This window comes from Nipponia nippon, unplaced genomic scaffold (assembly GCF_047370975.1).
Source record: "Nipponia nippon isolate SJK-2023a ecotype South Korea unplaced genomic scaffold, ASM4737097v1 scaffold_17, whole genome shotgun sequence".
Taxonomy (NCBI): Eukaryota; Metazoa; Chordata; class Aves; order Pelecaniformes; family Threskiornithidae; genus Nipponia; species Nipponia nippon.
Genome location: NW_028262333.1, coordinates 8,336,794 through 8,357,495, shown reverse-complemented (window position 1 = coordinate 8,357,495; position 20,702 = coordinate 8,336,794). Strand labels below are relative to the sequence as shown.

The 20,702-nt window shown below is 46.3% G+C and overlaps 1 protein-coding gene across 1 annotated transcript; it reads right to left on the bottom strand.

The window, feature by feature from the left end:
- Nucleotides 1-5,376: 5,376 nt before the first annotated feature.
- On the bottom strand, nucleotides 5,377-20,382 carry SPRY4 (sprouty RTK signaling antagonist 4). Its single transcript, XM_087753945.1, has 2 exons — nucleotides 20,232-20,382; nucleotides 5,377-9,755 (listed from the first exon to the last, which is right to left on the bottom strand). Exon 2 carries the CDS (start codon nucleotides 9,707-9,709, stop codon nucleotides 8,810-8,812), a length of 900 nt encoding a protein of 299 aa, XP_087610071.1. The 5' UTR covers nucleotides 9,710-9,755; nucleotides 20,232-20,382; the 3' UTR covers nucleotides 5,377-8,809.
- Between the last annotated feature and the right edge of the window lie 320 nt (nucleotides 20,383-20,702).

Here is a 20,702-nt window from a genome sequence, read left to right as displayed (position 1 = left end):
AATACTCTATCAACAAGAATGGATTTTTTATTCATACATTCATGCTGTAGCATCTGTTTGGATAAGATGGCCCCGCTGAAGAGACAACGTGGACTGTTTCCTTCCCAGCTCAGAGCAGGACATTTCTTAGCAGAGAATTTTGCTGCTCTGCATATGGTCGGACGCTCCAGTGCGGTAATTGGAGCGAAGGGACGTGGTGCAGAACATCCCGGTTCCATGCTCTGAGAATATCATGTTTCTGATTAGGAAAACCCAGTTACATAACTGCATCACATAATCACAAACATACCTGGCATCGAGTGGAACTTGGTTTTATGATTTATTCATGAGAATTTCTTCATGTGTAAACTTCTATTTATGCTCTGTTGTAAGGGGAGAAAAATGTCAATGAAATCTGCAGTGCTATGGAGCAAACGGGTAGCACACATTTCAATCTTCCCTCTGTTCAAGTATACTGAAAAGTAAATTTTTTCAGGCTTTTTATTGAGAAATTCCTGGACCTTTGTGCTTGGGAGCACAAACCCCACTTGGGTTTGCAGAGCCAGCCAGGCTGGGAAGGGAGCAGGAGATGCTGGGGGGACGCGCGCCCTGCCCGGTCCCTCGCTGGAGCTGCACCCCGGGGATGCTGCCCCACTGCCTGCGTAGCTTGGTGGGGCAATGGTCTGGCAGAAGCGAACAGAAACCTGTGAGACTTGAAATCCTGGCTGGTTCGTTCAGAACCTCTCCACAATCTCCGTTGCTATTTTCTGGGTTTAATAGGCGATAGGAATTGCTGGGTGGGGTGAGCCCTGAGTCCTGAGCCGTCATTCAGACCAAGCTGCTGCTGGGTGGCTGTAGAGCCTGTGTGAAATAGCTGCGGCTGTCTTGACACCAGCGAGACCCTGGTGGGTTTTTAAAAATTTATTAAAAAAAAAAAAAAATCTTATGAAGAATATCTCCTTCAGTCATGCCTTTGACTGATGTTTCTCAGCTTGCTGGCTATTTTTTTACCTGTGATAACAACCCCCGAGGAAGGAGCAGAAGCCTCGGTGTGCGGGGTTGGGTGCCCAGGGCTGCTTTCCCCGGGGCCATGATGGGATCCAGTGGCCTGGGCATGACCAGCAGCTTCTGTGAACCCATTTCACGCCCCTCTGCCTCAAAACCCAGCACCCAGTGTCCAGGTTGGGTCCCCAGGGTCTGTTCAGGGCACGGGTGGCTCCGTGTCCCTCCACCCCAAAGCCTGTCGAGGTTGAGCCCCGAGCTAGCGTGGGGTGTAAGAGGAGGGGTGAGACCTGCGTCTCCCTGCTGAAAGGCTTTGCCTTGACCTTTACAGCCACCTCATTATTTCCCTGCAAAGGAAGCACTCGCTTTGCATGGGAGCGCAGGTGCCCTCTGAAGGGTCGTGGTTGTTCTCGGCTCTTTGAGGAGATCCCTAAAGTTTTACGGTGCTTGGCGGGGGTCGGAGCGGGCAGCCTCGTGATTCACTGTCTCACACAGGAGGTTATTGTCGTTAGGAAGTAAAACAAAATGTGAAGGCAATTTATCTTTATCCCAGCCATTTGTCTGTCGCTCACAAAAGGCCAAACTTCATCCGTGGGTGACACGTGCCAGTCTGTGGATCCCCTGCGAGGAGCCAGCTCCTCCTCTGGCTGGGGCACGGGGCTCTGCCTCCTGGCACAGCCACCATCATGCCCATTCACACACCACTGGTGTCTAATCCTGGCAATAGAAATTATTTATTACTGGGAAAGAAGTGCTGTGGGAGGTGGTACCCGTGTGGGAGCGGCACAGCCCTCCCATGCCACAGCCGGGCTCCTGCTTGCCACGCTTGCCCCAGCATCACACCTGGAAATTCAAGAAATGAAAGAAAAGCTCCTGTATCAGCAGCATGATCATGGATTTGGATCTGCTGACTTCTAATAACTTTCTTTTTTTTAAAAGACAGACCAGACCTTGAATCCCTTATCTAGTTTCCATGTAAACAGAGCAGAGGTGCTCACTAAGGGGAACGGCACCAAATAATCCCACTCTGGCTCCGTCCGTGCGTGCGTATCTGTGCACCTGCAGGTGTGTGTACACACGGTGGGAAAACATTTGTATGATTGCAAAGAATTAAAAAAAATCCTTTACTGGAGAGCTTTGGGGAGGCTGGTGTTACAGCCCCTGATGAGCCACACAGGGGGGATGGGTTCTGCCTTGGTCCTGGGAGCAAGCGGTGCTGTGTGCATGGCCTGGGAGGGCCGGATCCTGCTGGGTCCACCATGGCAGGGTGCTGAGCAAGCCCTACACCGCCTGAGCCCTAGCTTTCGAATTGGGCAGCCGATGCCTGCTGCAGTTGTTGCCTTTTCCTGGATCACGTCGTGTCTATTGTTCCCCTCGCTCTTGCAGAAGCGTCTCACCATGGAAGAATGCAACATACTCCCCAGCCAAAAAAAAAAAAACTACCTCAGAGCTGCCAGTGAATAAAAAGCCCCATCTTCAGGGCTTTATTTAGTTTTCGGTGTGAAGCCATATTATCATCGTGTTTGTCTTCGAGGATGGATGCAACTTTTGCCCAATGTCGCTTGTTTGCTCTCCCTGTCCCCTCCTCCCACTGCTGGCAACGCTGACAAATCTCACATCTCATCAAGGGTGTTTTTTAAACCTTTGGAAAAATCTCAACGTGTTTATTAAGTACATATTTTAGCAAAACAGTTTTAAAGGAAATTTCAAAATTAGCTTTTTATCTCATTTCTATAGGTTTCAGGCCATTCACTCAGAATTAATGTATTGCTTAATGGGTATTTTGGATGCTTTGATTCACTAGAAATTCCCTTTCTGGTTTGACCTCCAAGAGCTGTGGCTGCTCTTTGGACCTGGCAGTGAACTGGGAAGTCTGTTATTCTTTTAGCTCTGTATCTCTCTTTTTGCCACCTTATAACCTGTGCTCGTGGTGTTGGAATTGGTTTCCTTCAATGGTCAATTATTGAAAATGGTGTAAAAAAATATTTTAAAAAAGGTGATAATTCTGATTAAAAAAAAATTACTTTAACATCTACTAGTCAAATCAACAAGAGTGCTCTGGTTTGCTTCCAGCAGAGAGACGTGAACGCCGAGTTGATATTTTTAAAGCTTTATGTGCAAGACATCAGTCAGTGTTGCCAAACTCTGATTTAAATTTATACATCCTGGCTCAGTCTGTTTGTTTAAAAAAAAAAAAAAACAACTCAACCAGCATAACAAATTCAGCATCTTTTCCTTATTGCATATTTTTTGGCATCAGATGTCACGGTCTGTACAGTGTAGCTATTGTCTCTTTATCTGATCCAGTGACTAACTCAACATTATTGTTTCAATAATATTATTTCAGGCCAGGTAAAGCACTTGAGTTACCTTTGCGGATGACACAGAACATGGCATGTCTTTTAATGAGTCATAGCTCCATAGCGCATGCAAATAAATAACAGGAATGGTGAAAAATAACCTGGATAATTTATTTTTAGCAGTCTAATGTGATGCTGGTGACACAGGAGGCAGCAGCCGAAGCCGGGGGGAGGCAGGGCAGTGTGTGCCAGTGGATGGGAGCTGTGGATGCTCTGAATCCAGCCAGGGCCCCAGCAGTGCCCGTTGCCGGTGTCGGCAGCACAGCCCCGCCTGGGTAAATCATGCTGTAGGAGCAGCTCTGACTTTTTGTCTCTAAAAATAAATAACTGCGAAGGAAACAATGCCCTGCTCTTTGGCGAGGCGGCTGTAAGTGAGCGGCCACTCGTGTTCATGCGTGCGTGACTCGGTGTTGTCCTTGGCGTGCTGTGTGCTCGGTGCTGGCTGCTGCTTCCCACCCCGTGCGCCGCCGGTGAATGGGGCTGGGGTTTGCACCCTGCCCCGTGTTGCCCTCCCTCGGGAGGAGTCTGGGTCATGGCTGTGGCTGCTGAGAGCTAATATCGGTGTCAACGCGGGAAGAGATTTGTAATGACTTGGGGAAATGAGGGGGATTCAGTCCCCTCCTGCCCGCTGCGTGCAGAAGTGCCCCTGACCGTGGGTGCCCGGGGGTGGCAGGTGTGGGTGGGCAATGGGGGATGCGGAGCCCCGCAGAGCACTGTGCGGGCAGCTGAAATGAAGCCATAAAGCCTGGAGCTCCCTTCCTGGCCCAGAGAGTCATAAATTATGAAAATTACACCTGCCTGAGGCCACGTACTTATTGTTTTATTAACGTTTGGATGAGAGCAAGAGGAGGCGATGGGAGGGGAGAGCCCTCCTGGCCTTTTCCTCTGACCTGCACCCCTGGACCACACGGTCTGTCTGTGCTCACCCCGTTGGTGTGGCTGCAGCGTTCGAGCAGACCCCACTCTAACTGCTCAGCGTACAAAAAGCTCTTGTCCTAGAAATGAGAAGCACGACAGCAGGGAGTGGGTCTAAAATGTTGAGGGAGGCTCTGCAGGACGTACCTGCCAGCAAAATCCCTCTACGTGGCGGGTACCACTGACTTTGGAGGTTTTTTTGGGTTTTTTTGTTTTTAATCTCCAGCCAAATTTTCATACTACAAGTTGAGCTCTAGTGCTGCGGAAGCAGCAGTCTGACTTCAATGCAAGTCTCCCTGGCATACTTTAGAGGCAGAGGGAAGGAGACAATTGCTCCTACAAGTGGACAGAGTAGGGTATTCTCTTCATGGAGGAGCTAGCTCTTCCCCGCTGCAGGTAAATGGCGAGATATTTAAATGATGTGCACCCTGATGAGCCAGGCTGTAGGGCAGAACAACCCCAGCATCGCCCTGAGTTCCTCAGCCAGAATAAGAGGGGGCCGGAGAGCATCCCGGCGAGGGGCCGCATGCTCTTGGGGCTCCCGGTGGCAGCGAGGCTCCCCTCGCTGCGGCTCTGGTTGTGGGTGCAGGAGCTCCCCGCCGTGCTTGGGGCTCGGGGGTGCCCCTTCCCCTGGGAAGCGCTGCCCTGGCCACGGCTTTCCCGCACGGAGCTGGTGGATGAGGTGGCAGCCACATGGTGTGTATCACAGCCATCAACGGTGTGTATCAGGGTCTGCGATTCCCGTTTGGGTGAGGGGTCTCTGCACCCATGTGCTGGTGTCCCCGGGGCCAGCATGCCATCTGTGTTATGAGTTATCCCACCCGGGCTCTCGACTCTCTTGATCGCTCCTGGTGTGCATAGTATCAAATAACCGATTTTGGGCTACTCTCCGCTTGTATGTTTAGAATAATTGCTATAAACATTCTTTGGGATATTTTTAAAAACCACAACAGCCACTTATATATTTAACAATATATATTTTTATATATATATATATATAATTTCTAGATCAGTACATTCATCAGTACTTGTTTTTCTTCACAAACAGAAGAACTCTTACAATAGTAGACTTTCTAAAATAAATACTATTAAAATAGAGCTTCAAAATAAATATTCTATACAAAGGAAACCTTCTGTGGTAACTTTTCAGGGTGTATATGTGGTGGGGTGGTAACAGGAGAAGGGGGAAACCTTTATCAGTGTGTCCGAGCGTGGGAGGGGAGGAGGAATACCCAGTGCTGCGCAAGGGTAAGGGCTCGTCCAGGTGAGAAAGCTGGTGCCCAGGGAGCGATGGTGTGGATTTAGTAGCTACTCCTTGTGCCTGGCGGGCGCTGGGACAGAGGGTGCGGTGACGGTTTGCTCGGCTGTTGAAGCCACTCTGCTGACGGTGAGCTCCAGCCAGGGATGCGGTGTGGCATGGCCTGCGTGCTGTAAAGTCACCCCTTCTTGCTCTCTGGGCCTTTGCTTCTGTGTGCGGGCAGAGGACAAAACCCAGCAATGAACCTGCTACAGCAGTTAGCAGTTCAGGGTCGTGATGCCGAAGTGCCCTGCCATCCTCCTCCAGAGCCGCTCTGCGGTGGCACAACATCAGTCCCGGGGGACCCTGCCCTCACCTCCCCTCTTGCCTTCGTGGTCCCACCCCACTGCGCCGACATGGCTGGAGAGCACATGTTGCGCCCGAGGTTTGTGCTAATTAGCAGCCGTTCGTCAGTTTGCAAGGGGGACATGACCCGCAGGGAGGATGGCCAGAGCTGCCACCTCCGTGCCCTCGCCGGGCCTGAGGTTACGTGGCACCATGCCTGTGCCCGTGGTACATCTCAGGGGTGGGTGGCAGGAGACCCAAGTACCTTAAAAGGGGATAGGGGAACGGAGGCGTTGGGATGGGGGAAGAGAGGGGAATAAAGACATTATTGACTGGAGACGTACCCTCCGCCAGCCCCGTGGCGCAGAGCCGCCAGCAGAGCCCCTGCTTCGGCTGGGCCCGAGCCTTTCCAAGCGCTCTGCAAAGAGCTCAGCGCTTTCTTGCCGTGCCTTGGGCCAGGAGCTGATGGAGCAGAGTCCAACCGCTGTGCCGGGAGGCCAAGGAGAAGAGGGAGGGTCGCTCTGCTACATTTACCACTGCTCTAACACATCCACTAACACTTTACAGTCTTCCAGCATGGGATCGGCTTACACCATAGCAGGATTTATATATTAAAAGAAACCAACAGAGAAATAGTTTACAACTATGTACAAAGAAAGGAAATCCATATGGGATTGCTGGGTGTATATACATGAGTGTAGATTGGCACAGTGGCGACCACTGCAGCGTTGTATTTGCTTGCAAGAACCATGCATCTAAACCATGGGCTTTGCTATTGCAGATTTTCAGCACAGACCCCTCAGGAACAGCCAAGAACAGAGGGTCAAAAAGGCAAAACAACCATAGGTGGAGGCCATTTGGATACGTATCGTCCCAGTAGAGGAGGGCAGCAGGTAAGTATCTCTCCTGCTGCGTTTTCTAGCCTGTTTGTATCTTAGGAAAATTATTTCTCTTATTAAATACAATACCTTATACATTCAACCAACAGTTCAGCTAGTTTGGGGTTGGTTTTCCTTTTACCCTTTCCCCTCTCATTTGTGCAAGATAATATGTACAGCTCTGGCTCCCCACCTGCTTTCTTCTTTCTGGTGTCCCCATATGGTCAACACGAAGATAAACTATAGGAATTGGTATCTGGTGACAGACGTAGTATCCCTTTCCCTATGATTTATCATATACAAGCTAGCAAATGTTATAAATATAGAAAGTTTTTTTTTAAATTCCTCATTCAATAAATATCTACAATTGAGCTTAACTAAAACCCAAGTCATCCAGGCTAAATGAATTCTTAAAAGAAAAGACACCAGAACTCCCATCAGTATGCTCCTGCCAACCCCTACACAGCAACTGTATTGCAACCAAGCAAATGGGATTCCTGGAAATGCTACATGAGCTCTGCCTATTGCTTATCTAATTAGAGATGACATTTCACTGTCACTGCTGTGCATTTACTGAGGAAATTTCCTCTAATTAAAAAAAAAAAAGAAAGAGATTAGATCAGTTTTCTGCATGCAACAAGTACCTACCTACTTATTACAGTGTTGCATGTTTGGACAAAGATTTTTATTTAGCACCTTGTAGTTGTCAAGAGAAAGGGGTTACTGCATCCTAAGGGAATGCAGAACAGGCCCTAGGATGAGTGCATGGACAAAGCTGATGATATTCACTTACTGTAAACCACGGGCAAATTTCTTAAATATGCTCTCTTCCCTCCCCTGGCTTTCCCTAGCATTTGTTAACACTAAAATAAACATTAAAAGCATTCTCTACATTTAAAAAGACACACTTCTGTACAGAGGAGGCAAAAGTCGAACAGCAGCAATAGAGATGGGGGAATGGGCTGTACTTCAAGCAAATACCATTCGTCCCCAAGACAAAAAAAATTTAAAATCTTAGTATTTAATGAGCAAAGAAGAGCTTGTTCCAGGAAAGGAGGTACTGGATTGATATCCCTATAAAAATACACCTATGTGTATCCTACACTTATATTTTTGTGAGTTCTTAACAGAGCTTAAGAGGTTTAAAGAACCAAACACTGAACATCTTAGTTTGTGGTGTGAGTTAAGATCCCCTTTGCTCCAGCACTGGGGGAGCAAGCTCGCGCATTGGGGAAACAGGATTCAGCCAACATCCTTCTGGAGCGGGTTTGTACTGTTGATATAAAATTAATATTCCACTGAATGAAACCTGATGCTACAGATCAGCTTACAGGCAGAAGGACACGATGTTTATACAAGTGCCTGAGCACATCCTGCCGCTATTCTTCCCAGGGAGGGAGCGGCCCTGCTACCATCTTGCTTTTAAAAAGAGGGTCCAAATCAATGTGGCCAGGTGGGTTCAAAGAAAGCAACACACCTGAATGCTAAGAGACCCTTAAACAAATGAACTGCATCTTTACTTCTGGCTCAAGATCTTTTGAGGGACACAGAAAGCTTTTGAGAAACATGTACTTTATGTGCAACTGGCCCTTCTAATAGTGTGCAGGTGGGGAAGGAGGGAGTTAACCCATCACCTTCAACAAGCTGCTGGTAGCAAATCGAGTTTGGAAGGAAAGCAAAAACAAGAAGCCCACCCTGAATACAATGAATCCAATGCAGCTTTCTGCAGCTGGGAATGGGTATTGCTTGTGCAGCCATGCCTGCCAAGCAAGCAGTTAATGGTTCTTGTGGTATGGTGAGCAGCCGTCTCTCCGTCCGAACCAGGAGTTTTTAAGCAGCTGTACTTCATGATATACATAGGTTTCCAGCCTTCACTCTACATTATTAAGATTCCTCCTTTGGCCCCATCTATTTAAATTCTGACCAGTTCCAAAACCCTGAATAACCCAAAGTGCTTCAGCTTGTGGAAATAGTTGCTTCTGCTTTCTCCAAAGGCAAAAGGCTAACGTTACCCTCAGAACACAGGTTATTAAAAAGAGCCAACGCCACCCGCCTCTGTGGAGCGTCCTCCCACTCCCCATCCTCCCAAACTATCAAAAGGGCTTTTCTGGCCTGCTTCCTTTGCTCTCCGGCAATGCCTTGCAAATGACACTGTTTGTGTTTTTGCATCTGCATCCGGGCCGGCTCACTTGGTCGTAGCATCTCTGGGACAGCTTGACACAGCCGGTGGCTGGCAGGTAGCAGAGCAAGCAAGGGAGCACCAGGGAGAGAGCGCTCATGAAGGACCAGCGAGCACAGCAGTTTGAGTGGGAGCAGGAGCAGGGGTGGTCGGCGCACGTGCCCTCGTCATCCTCGTTGGTGCAGTGGTAGAAGATGCCCTTGACGAGACACATGCAGGTGGAGTAGTTGACCAGGTTCTGTGCCGAGCAGAGGCACTCTTGGTTGCACACCCAGCACGAAGGCAGAGTCCGGGGTAGCGCGCACTCCTTACACTTGCATTTCCCACAGGCTTCGCACAGTAGAAAGTGCTTGTCCAGTTCCTGAGACACAGGTCCCTTCAGGTCCAGGGGTTTGCAGTTAATCACCTTGGGCTGAATGCGAACCGCTCTGGGGGAGGACTGCTCCGCCACGGGCACCGGGGCCATGTGGTCCAAGAGCCTTTGGTCTGAAGATGTGCTGCTGCTGCTGCTGATGGAGCTGGGGCGCCCGCTGAAGGAAATCCAGGGGTGGGTGACATCCTGCTCACAGCGCTGCAGGTGCTGGTTGGTCGAGACCAGTTCATGGGGGCCTCGGGGACGCTTCTGGGCTGCCAGCTGGGAAGCGGTGGGGTTGTCGGTGTAATCGTTCTCTATGTGAGTTGTCTTCATCTGGTCAATCGGCAGGATGGTGAGCGGATGCTGCAGCCGCCCATAGGGGATCCGACTGTCCAGCAAGGGCTGGACCATCATAGAGTTGGGGACAACGGTGATGTTGTGGGGAATCCGAGGCTCCATTGATAAAGCAGCCTGATTACTGGTGAAAAATCTGCTCTTAAGTGTCCTGGGGGAAGGAAAGGAAAAAGAAAAGGGGCAGGGGAGAGAGAGAGTGCGTCGTTATTGAGTTATGCTGCAACCCTTGCCCAAACAGGCGTCTTTGCTGAAGCTGGTGATTATGCAGAAGGTCTTACAAGACAAACTTGTGTCTGAGGGAGTCAGGGCACTTGCCCAGGTATAAAGTGCATCAATCTTCCTTTGCTACTGTTTTCCTCTCCCTAACCTTGGCCATATATAGCTCTTCTGGTCCTGGGAGGGGTACCGTTACTGCAGGCTCCTGAAGTGTCCATTCATCATTTTTACTGAGGGAAAGCACACCTTTGGGTTACTGGTGCATATTCACATGTATTTTTGTCAGCAAACTGCCTGAAATGACTTATCTAAGATTTGGGCATTTTCCCCAATCGACCCTGATCTCTAAAAAACCTGATGCAAAATTGTGGCTCGCAGGAGCGTTGGCCTGGTACAAAGATGCTTCGGGGTGCGGGGCTGAGCGCTTGTCCTTGCTAACCCAGAATCTGCCTGTGGGAGGGTGGCTTGGCTTCGGCGAGGAAGTGTCCCGTCTCCATCGGGAGCTGCTGGTTTCAAAGGCTGCTTTCAGCCCTGCTGCGGGAGGTGGAAGTTCTTGCTCAGCAGCTTGTCTGGTTGCAAACCAGCATGAGAGCGGACGGGTACAGCGCACGGGGAGAGCACACACACGGGTCAGACCTGCTATGTCACCTCGCACAGGTAATTAGGCACTCCTCTTCAAAACACTAAGTGGACTAATATTTAGTTTAAGTGCTGTTTACTAGCTAAACTAGCTAAGCCGTCTATTGCCGCAGTTTCTAATTTCATTGAAAGAGTGCAATTTATCCTGGAGGCGATCCAAAGATTCAGCAGCGGCGTAGGACAAGAAACCACAGGAAGTAACTAAACTTAAATCAAAGAACGGAAACGACTTGGTTCAAATTTAGAAAGTGCACATTGTTTTCTAGTAGATGTGCCATTTCCTCATGGGGTGACCTTTATTCATAAATAATATAATGTTGGAGATCAGTTTAAAGAAGCAGGGGGTAAAGCTTCAGAGCAAGTTGCAGGGAGGAAAAAGCTTCTGGTATCAAGAAAAAGGAAACAGTGAACAGCTTAAGGCATTGCCAGTTGTTTGTGTTCAGACAAACAAATTAACCTTTTCCAACAGCATGGAAGATTTTAGTATTACAGCAGTCTGAAAAAAAGTCAGGAAAAAACTGCATCCAACGACAACCAAGTCACACAAGAAGTGTGTGTGTGAGAGTAAATGTATGCACTTCTCCTGCAAGAGCATATCCCCCCCTAAATTTAACACAATGCTACAAAAATTGGAGCATGAACTAATTATGCATTTTTGGAAGGAGAAAGGGAAGTGCATTTTCACCCACTGAAAAATGTTACTAAAGTCCACTCTTATATTTGTAAATCGTTGCTTTGATAGATCTCTTGGCATTTGAGGGGTTGAGAATCTGCCAGTTCTCCTGAGATCAATAGGAGAGAAGGCTGATGCCGGACGGAGGCCAGCGCAGCAACGCGTGGTCAGTATGGCACATGCCGCCTCTGTACGCTGGCACCGCGTCCTGCCTGCCGGGCTCTTTGTCCGCTGCACAAGATGAGCAGGAAGAAGTGCTTTATCTAGCAGGAATGATGATTATTGTAATGCAGTCCTTATGCTGTTACTCTTCACTAGTTAAAATTCTCTGCTGGGTCTTAGCCATTCATGCAAAATCTTTTTTTCATTATTCATAGCTCATCGACATCCTGACTCGAGAAACAGAGAGTTTTTAAAGCATCTATTCCTATTTACTGTATTGAAAAAATAAAAAGAAGCAATGGTTCTGACAACTATGGGGCATGCAGAAGGAGAAAAATTTGATTTTCTATTGTACATCAGAATCCAGTGTCATGACATAAAAAGTACTTGCTGCAAGCCAGAGTTTAGTAAAATAGTCAGTTCTGTATCAGCTAAGTGTTGTGTTTGCAAGAAGACTTTGATTTCACAGTCTTTTTGGTTTCTTTAAGGAGAGAGATGCAGCTGTTTTGGCTGGCAAGAGTAAGTGCAGCAGAGCTGATATTAGATGGAAGGTAGCTGGAGGAAATGGTGGCACGCTGAGTGATGTTACAAGCCTATCTGTCTGTTCCTTCATATCGCTGGCAGTGCTGCCTTCATTGCCTCACTGTAATTTTTAAATAAGCTCTAGCACGGGGCTCTGTGTTCTGGCCTGAACTCAGTCCCACTTGTTATCAAGTCTCTGGAGTTTGGTCTGTTCACAGTAGGTTTAGACTAGATCCGTGGATCGTTATTTATTTTAAGGTGCATGTGTACCTCACGTGTTGAGGAGAGCTGTTTAGCCCTTAGGCAGCATCCACCGCCTCTGGCAATGCAGCGAGGCTGATCTGATGTTGGTTTTCCCTGATATGGCAGCTCTGAGCCAGGCTGGCACATTGAGGGTGTTCTGCATCGCTGGCGGCACCGCACGGGGAGCCCCTCGCCCCGGCACAGGAGCGCGGCAAGCGGGAGGGCAGAGCCCCAGGGACAGGAGCAGCACACAGGAGTTGGCATTTAGGCTTTGTGTTAACTCTGTAGTTGCACGGTCTGCAATGGTCCAGAACTAGTGATGACATCACACGGCAGTCATGTCATCAGATTAATTTGGAGAAGGATTCTAGCCACAGGCGCTCTTAAAACACCCAAACCCCTGGTAAAAACAGACATGGCCGTGTTCAGGCAGACATCAGAAGGTGCCTTAACTAAGATAATGCTAATCACGATTTCAGAGTTAATTATCACAGAAAGGAGATGAACCCTGGACTGAACACCACACTTTGAGAGAGTTAATGTTGAAAATTATTCATCATCTATTTTCATCATAATACTGTTTCAAACTGTCTAACAGGCACACTACTGCAGAGCAAGGGGAATGGAAGCCCTGGCATGGCGAAGTCAAAGACCCTGCAGATATTTGGGCACAAGATCTACTTGGATAAAACCTCTGGAGTGAAGACAGCCAAATAAGACCCAGCTCTCCTAATTCCCAGATCCCTGGTCTGGACACAACGGCTCTTGCTGAAGATCACCATTAAAACACTGTAGATACATATCCCACCAGTTTTTGGTGCTAGTGCTACACGTGGTCCTTTAACTTCTGCCCTGCCTTCCCATTCCTGAGTTAATTCCACAGTTAACTGCTCTCACCTTTTGAGCTACATTTAAGCGACATAGATTTCTGATATTTATGGAATTTTCCAAGGACCGTGACTACATTGCAGCTGATGGTCTTGTCACCAGAAGTTTCAGCAGTGAAGTAAGATTGCTGGTGACAGATCCAGGTCAAACATCTCGAGTGCTGAACTAGAGAGTGAGCTGGGTGGTGTTTGTTCTGCAAGGAGGTTCTTCTCCATTGGGATCTGCCCAGGTGACAATGACAATATTTTATGGTGTGGTTGCCTCAGTTTTTGTGTCTGTGTGCTTCCACTGGCATGTGCCTTGAGCACATCTTTCCCTGAGCTGCTTCTGCTTTAAGCTTTATGTCTCCATCCCATGTGTACCTACACAGCATTCCATCTCTCATGGTAGAGAAGAGGAATCCAGGGAAGTTCTCAGGTTAAGGACTTGTGCTGGATCAGAAGCAAGTCAGGAATCGAGACTGCTCCCATGAAGTCTTGCAAGCTGAGGTGTGCCTGACTGGGATGGATCCTGGTGACTTCCCTGGAAGACCCCCAAAGGCATCAGAACTTGACCATTTTTGGTTGGTGTGTTCCCCAGAGGGAGATACGCAGCTGCAACCAGTCTGAAACTGTTCTGGGATGACAGGAACAATACAAGCAAGTCATCCTTTGAAACGCAGTCAGTTTGCAGGCAGATATAAGGATACCAGATACTCCTGTAAACAATCACGAGGCAAGATGTCCGCTCAGCAGCAGGAAAGCTCATTCCCAATGCAGAAGCAGGACACCATGCCCTTCCTCACCTCCCCTTCTGCCGCCCCACCAGGAACGCATCATGCACACGGGGTGCTTGTCAGCAAGGACGACGTTGCTTTGAGCAGCAACGTTGGCATCTTAGAAACTGCAGCTTCTGTTCCAGCCACATCTCCCATCAAAACTTGTGTTTGGGGTGACCTGGCAGAACTTAAGACCTTGAAAAAGGACAAGCGCTGAAGGGGTGTAACCTTGGGGCTCTTGCATTGGCTCCGAAGGCCTGTGCAGGTGAGCAGGGTGGGGTTCAGTGTAGTCAACTGTGTCTTGTAGTTGCTGGCATTGGCTCAGATGTTGAAGTGACCTAATTCAGCGTACGGCACATGGAACTGGCCACTATGTGTCTGAAGCAGCCCTGGGTAGAAGTGCTGACAAATGTGAGCAACTTTGGTTGGGAAGGAAGGCAAGAAAGAATAGGCTGAGCTGTCAGTCTCCCTCTTCCCCCTGCCTTTAACAAGAAGGGGATGGTTACTAGAGATGAGCTGCAAAAGTCAAACCCCCTAAGAAAGAACATTTCTGCTCATAGGGCTCATCTGCTGTGGTAAGAAAGGACTGAAGTTTGTGATGCTGGTGGTGTGAACAAATCTTTTTCTGGCAATGGCAGTTGGGTACTGCTTGCAGATATTGAATTAATTGCTCAGATTGAACAGATTTAATATAACAAGATGTGTCATTTAAAGAAAATTGTAGATTAAATAATAAAGTAGAATATGATACTTAGGCACCATAACTTTGCAAAACCTACAAAACTTTATGTAGTGCCTTTGTTGTCCACTGCACTAATCCATCCTGACTGTAAACTGCATTTTAATTGAGTAAAAATGCCATACAGAGTACTTGTAAACAAAATTAGTTAATCTTTGATCATCAGTAATTACAGACATATTATAGTATTAACATAGGCACAAATTCACCGGTTGCAATTGTACAGGCAATTTTCTGAAAGCAGACAACAGGAAGAAAAATTCATGAGTATGTTCTTACATTGGGATTTATTAATTCTTTAGAGGTAAGTGAAACACTGAAGTTTTTCAAGCAGAAATGTCAACAAACTCCCATGTAGAGAAAATTTCTCTTCCCCCATGACATCCAGGAGCTGTATGGTTGCTCACCACATACAATTTTCAAGTCAAAATATACTTCCTTCCAGAGGAGCAAAATTGGATTCAAAAGTCAAGTTCATAAATGTGCTGCAGTGCTTGTTTCATCTCTTCATCAAGATATTGCCAATTTAAAATTACTATTGTACTAGATAATTATAAGTCCTAAAGTTGTAGGAAACCAACTGTTATTTTAAAGTGTTTTGGTATTACTTCAGACTTGAAAATTTTGTAAGATTTTTTAGTCATATGAAATTAGAACAAAAGTGATCTTATGTTTTAATAGGATTTTGGACTAGCCTACGTAATTTTATAGAAAGCTACATCCTTGTAGGCAATTCTGTGAGAAAGTCATATAAACCCCCAGAAAAGCTCATTCTCATTAACGTCTTCAGAACAATTTTTGAAGCAATAAGGTTCTAGTATCTTTATTTTCAAAGTGGAGTTGGATAACTTGTCTTCCAGTTACTGAAAAACAAAATTGATCTTGACTTAAATATCTAATAAGTGCAGACATATATGTTGCTTATAACTGTCTCAGTTACGTATTAGTTTTTTATTTTAATAAGTTCTTTCTCACATGTTTAACAATGTTCTAGATGTATGCAGTAACAAAAGAATAATGAGAATAAGGGACTTAGGGTCCAGAATCGGGTCCTGCGTGGAAGCAATCCTGCAAATCCCAGCCCTGGGAAGTGCTGGTGTGACTCTGACACATCCCCAGTGCCCACAGTCCTGGTGAAGTCAACAGGAAAATGGGAAAACGTGCTCCCACGACCCACCTCCTGTCCACCCAGCGCCAGGTACAAGGTACCACAGCTTTGCGCAACCCATTCCTGAAAGATGCAGAAAATTTCAGCACGCAGATGCTGATATGCAAACCTCTGAACTCAGTCTTAAATGCCGTAGGAAAGAAAAGCCCCAAACATGGTGCCTGGAGTGTGTTTGCTAATAGAGAGACCACCAGTATGATCAGAGAAGTAAGGTAGCCACTGTCGACTTTTTCTAGCCTTTGTAAGCTGCATGTACCAGATCACGGGTCACTGTACCTCCTTCTAATGAATTATGCCTTAATTACACCTCATGAGCAGCCTGTGCCTTCTGTTGTGTCCGTACAGCACCAGTGTCAGGGAAGAGCTGTTTGCCTCAGCAAACCAAGCCTTCTCCTGGGATTGCTGGCAGTGGATTGTCCTGCGTGCGTTCTGTAATGTCACTGGTGACCCCCTCTCAAGCCTGGACCTGTGCCCCGTAATGTCAGGGAGCTGCTGAACACGCAGTCGGTGCAGTACTGCCTGTCACTGTGGCAGTGGTGGCCGGCTCCAAGACACCTTTAATGGTTATAATGGTACTAGGTGGGATGGAGAGTAATGGTATGGAAAGAGCTGCCTTCTGCCTTCTTACCATAAGCTAGAGAAGCATTTCTAGCAGAGTAAAACAAACAAACTCAGATTTTCAATAAGAATTTTTGATCACAGGTTTCCAAGAATTTTCCAAATATGGAAGCATCACAAGCTTTTGTGAAGAAGGGCTAGAAAAAATGACCACAGAGAGATGAAAGGCCAAGTCCTGACTGATGCCCACGGGAGCCGTGCAATGGGGCTGCGGTAAGGCCTGAACTACTCGCCTGAGTTTTGCTGTGGGTCAGTGATGGTGAGGGGACAGAGCAGGGACCGCTGAATCTTGTCACCTAACAGCTGGATCACACCTCCTCTTGGTTACCATGATACTAGACCTGTTATTATCCATGCAAAAGCTGAATTGCAGTCTGTTTCAGAGATGTGACAATCACCTCATTAAGATTAACATATTTGTAGTAATAGTTGCAGTAAATATACTGCAGAAATTTGCCTATTTTCTTTGCTATATGGGACACGTGAATTTCTGAGACAATAAGGCAACAGGAAGAAAAGAAAAAAGCAATAGCATCTTTACAGATAAATCTGAATACAAAGAAATTATCATAATTGAAAACAATATACTTTGAAGTAGTATAATGTTAAGGGAGACTATATATTCCAAAGCCTGTGCAAGTCAACACCATTCAGAATTGATGATAACCAGTGCAAAATTCCTCTGATTTATCACTGCCTTTAGAACAATCATGACTATTCTCTCTCCTCTGGTGGTTTGGTCACACAGTCTAGAAAACCTTATCTAGAAATCGTTGACCACCGCTGCATCCCGTGCTTTGGGGACGTGCCCAAACCCTGCCTTGCTGGCTCCAGCACGGCGCTGGAGGCCAGGACTCGCCAGCAATTCACAGCTCCTCCCTACAGCCACTTGGAAAAGAGGAAAATACCCAGGACATGCATTGAAAACGAAGCCAGGGTATCTAGTATAAGAGCTATCCTTGCTATCAAAAAGTACTTGCAAAGGGAAGATCTACAGGGCTTCACAGAGCATATGCACCAAGTGGGGCAGCTGGGGCAGGCACAGCGGAGCAGAGACCTGGGGAGGAACCGGGGACCAGGCAGGGTGCTGCTGGCCGGGGCTCGCTTCCACCGGAGCAAACGAGAGGGATCAATAAAGGACTCGCTTCCCCGAGTCCCAGTGGAGGAGGAGCTGATGATAAGGCAACAAATTCTGCCATTGCCTTTGTTTGGAATTAAGGACATCCTCTTGTCCAGACCTCCCAGCAGTGACAAGGGACACGCTGCTACTGACGGAAATCAAAAGGTTCAATAAAAGCTTTTAATGAGGGAAGACTACACTTGAAGTTAAAGGAGACCTTTCAGTAAGCACATGTTTTTAATGTGTGATTAAGAATAACATATAACGTTGGAGTTCATTAGGACTGAGTTAGGCTGTCTGAATTTTGAGTCAAGCTGTAAATGCTTTAAAAAAGAAAAAAAAGCTCTTTTCCATAAAGTGTGTATTAATATTAACAAAATATTGGTATTAATTCTTTTTGTTCCCCTCCTTAGCACCCTTATCTATCTAAGAACAGCTAGAATTTTCTCTACGAGTAAGAAGGAAAAAAAAAAAAAATAGAAAGCTTATTAGGGAAACCTGCCATTTTTAAAACGAGACACTAAATTCTTGCCAGAGCGTGGAAATTCAGAAGCTGGGAAATGAGACCTGTAGACTTCCAAGAAGCTGTCTCTGTCCAGCTAAAGTCTGTTCCTATGATGTGAGTGAATAAAGCACATTTTGGATCACTAACGTTCAGATCTCTAGGGACTCAAATTTCTTAGTCAAGGCTTTTTATTGGATAAGAACATTTATTTTAAGGCCAGAAAACTAAGCTCAGATATGATCCATTATGCTAATGGTACTAAATGATAACTGTATTAGAAGGATTTTGTATTTTCTTAAGGAAATGCATTGTATTGCATTTAAAAACAATAAAAACAAACAATACTTGTGCAACTGTTTGCCTATAAAAAGGCAGTCTTAAGTACTGGGCTGAATTTGGAAAATTGTGTAGCAATATGATCAATGAATTTTTTGCTTTTATGATTAATATTTGGAAAACTGAATTAATTATTGCTGTAGTGTTGCAAGGGCTGTGAATTTTATTTCACTGAAGTCTGATAACAGGATTTTTTGGGGGGAGGGGGGAATTGCTTTTTGAGATGTTGCATTTCCCAGTATGATTTGGGAATTAGTCATGATTCCATGAAAACAGCTTTTGTTTTGCTGTTTCAGGAGGAGAACAAATAATTTCTCCCCTGCACATACCTCATGGAGGAGTTCAAAAGGACTGCAGTATTCAGAAATAGTCCTTTTAATTTTATAATACCAATATAGAGTCCCTTCTAGCAACAGAAAACACAGTAGCCCATGGAAAATGGCACATTTATCAATGAGACATCCCCAGTGGGGTTCCAATAACTGAGAACAACCCCTCCTCCTGCTATCATTCATTTTTATATGGAGAAGGGGGAAGCTAGTCATCAGGATCATTGTGATTCAGTGCACAAATTGTAGCTTTATTCTTTAACCCAAAATAAAGAGGGGTGGGGGGAAGCCTTAATGTTGAGAAAGCTGGGTTTCCCTTTACCTAATTAAACAGCAATTGCAGAGCTGATTTTTGACATACTGTACCCTTAGCATGGCACGGAAGAAAGATAGCAGCTGAACAAGTTTTAAAGAATCTAGAACGTGCCTTTTCTACTCTGGATAATTCAGGGATGCTTCTCCTTTTCTCTTGCTTTCTCTCCTTCACCCTTTAAAGAAAAATTTGGGGCTATAAAAGATTTAAATCAAGAAATCAGACCCTTGGTCACTTGAAGAAAAAGAGTGAAGCGTTTTCCTCCTGTGATTAATGCTGATATTCATTTGCACTGCCATTTCCAAGGTCTGCATTTCCAGTCCTGCTTTCCTCTAAGACCTTTGTGCCTTTTATATGCCCCTTTCTGTTTTTTCCATTCCCCTTCTGATAATGAATTTTCAGAACATGTCGTCTCTAGGCTTGTCTTTCTCCTGTGACGCCAGGACTGGTACCAGAAAATAAAATCCTGGCTTTTCTTTGCTACGCAGTTGGTAGAGAAGAGCAGCCAAGGCAGGTTTTTCCTCCATATATAATATATTTTGTATACCTCTATGAAATGATTCTAGATACACATTTTTATTAGTTATCTAGCCTTTAAAATATATAATCCACCCAGATTTAAAACTCAAGTGAGTGTACAGCAAGACAGGGAACAGAACAGTGATGGAATAAGGCACTGAGGCCAAAAAAAAAAAAAAAAAGACAGTTGTATGAAATAAAATGCTAAAGAGCAAAGGTCATGCAGGAAAGATCTGACACACCAGTGGCTGATCTCTGAAGTGTCCTATTATGGAGACAGCTCAGAACTACTTGACACTAACAAGACATAGAGCTTTGGAAAAAAGAGGAAATGCGTATAATCAGTTTTCATATTCTAAAGAAAGAAATACCCAATTCTTGTTTGTCAGCCCAGGTGACCACGTATTTATGCTGCTTTTTTGGGAAGGAAGAAGGGATGAAGGAGAGGACATCCCATCAACAGAAAGAGGAGCCTTATTCTGCTGTAAAAGCCCTGCAAATAAACCCGACGCAAGTATGGTGAAACCTGCCTGCCATATACGTACACCAAATGCAGATGTGGATGAAAGAACACAGAAAAGAGGTATAAATAAGACGCACAGGAAGACAAATGCAGATTCTGCAAGAAACAGGATATTTCTTCAGAATGCAAAGTCTCCTTTAGATTGTGAAGCACCAGGCAGCTATCCACTATATATAATTAGAGATAATCGCTGTTAGAAAAGTCATAGTCGGAAATACACTTATGATCAGTGATCTTTAAGGGACTAGATGAATACATCTAGAAAGAGCGCAAGATTTTTCCCTCGGGGAACAGGCTTTATTTTTTTCTACTTAAAAACATTTAACATTTGCTCGCGAACACAGATCTCGTACTTACTTTAAATAATTCAGCTAAGACCATCTCTCCATAGGCGAGTTAATCCTAAATCCGAGGCGGACCGGACCTGGGAAAATCCTGGCAGAAGCGGCTGGAGCTGCGGGAAGGGACCTGCGAGCGCGGCGCTGTCAGCGGCGGCCGCGATGGTGCAACCGCCGCTGCCTGGGAAAATGGCTATTTTATGAATGGGAGGGCAGCGCCTCCTTCTGCGCATGCGCGGCCTCCCGACTCTATGAATGGGTGGGCACCGGGGCGCCACCGCGCATGCTCGGCTGCCTTTTATGAATGGGGGGCTGGAGAGGCACTTACTGGGAGTTGCGGAGGACGGATACGGCTCGCGCTTTTTTTTTTTTTCCCTTTTTTTTTTTTTTCTCCTTTTTTTATTTTATGAATGGAGGGCAGGCGGCAGTTGCGCATGCACCGCGCCCCCCGCCCGGAGCTGGAGGTAACGGCGGCCGCCGCCGCGGGGGA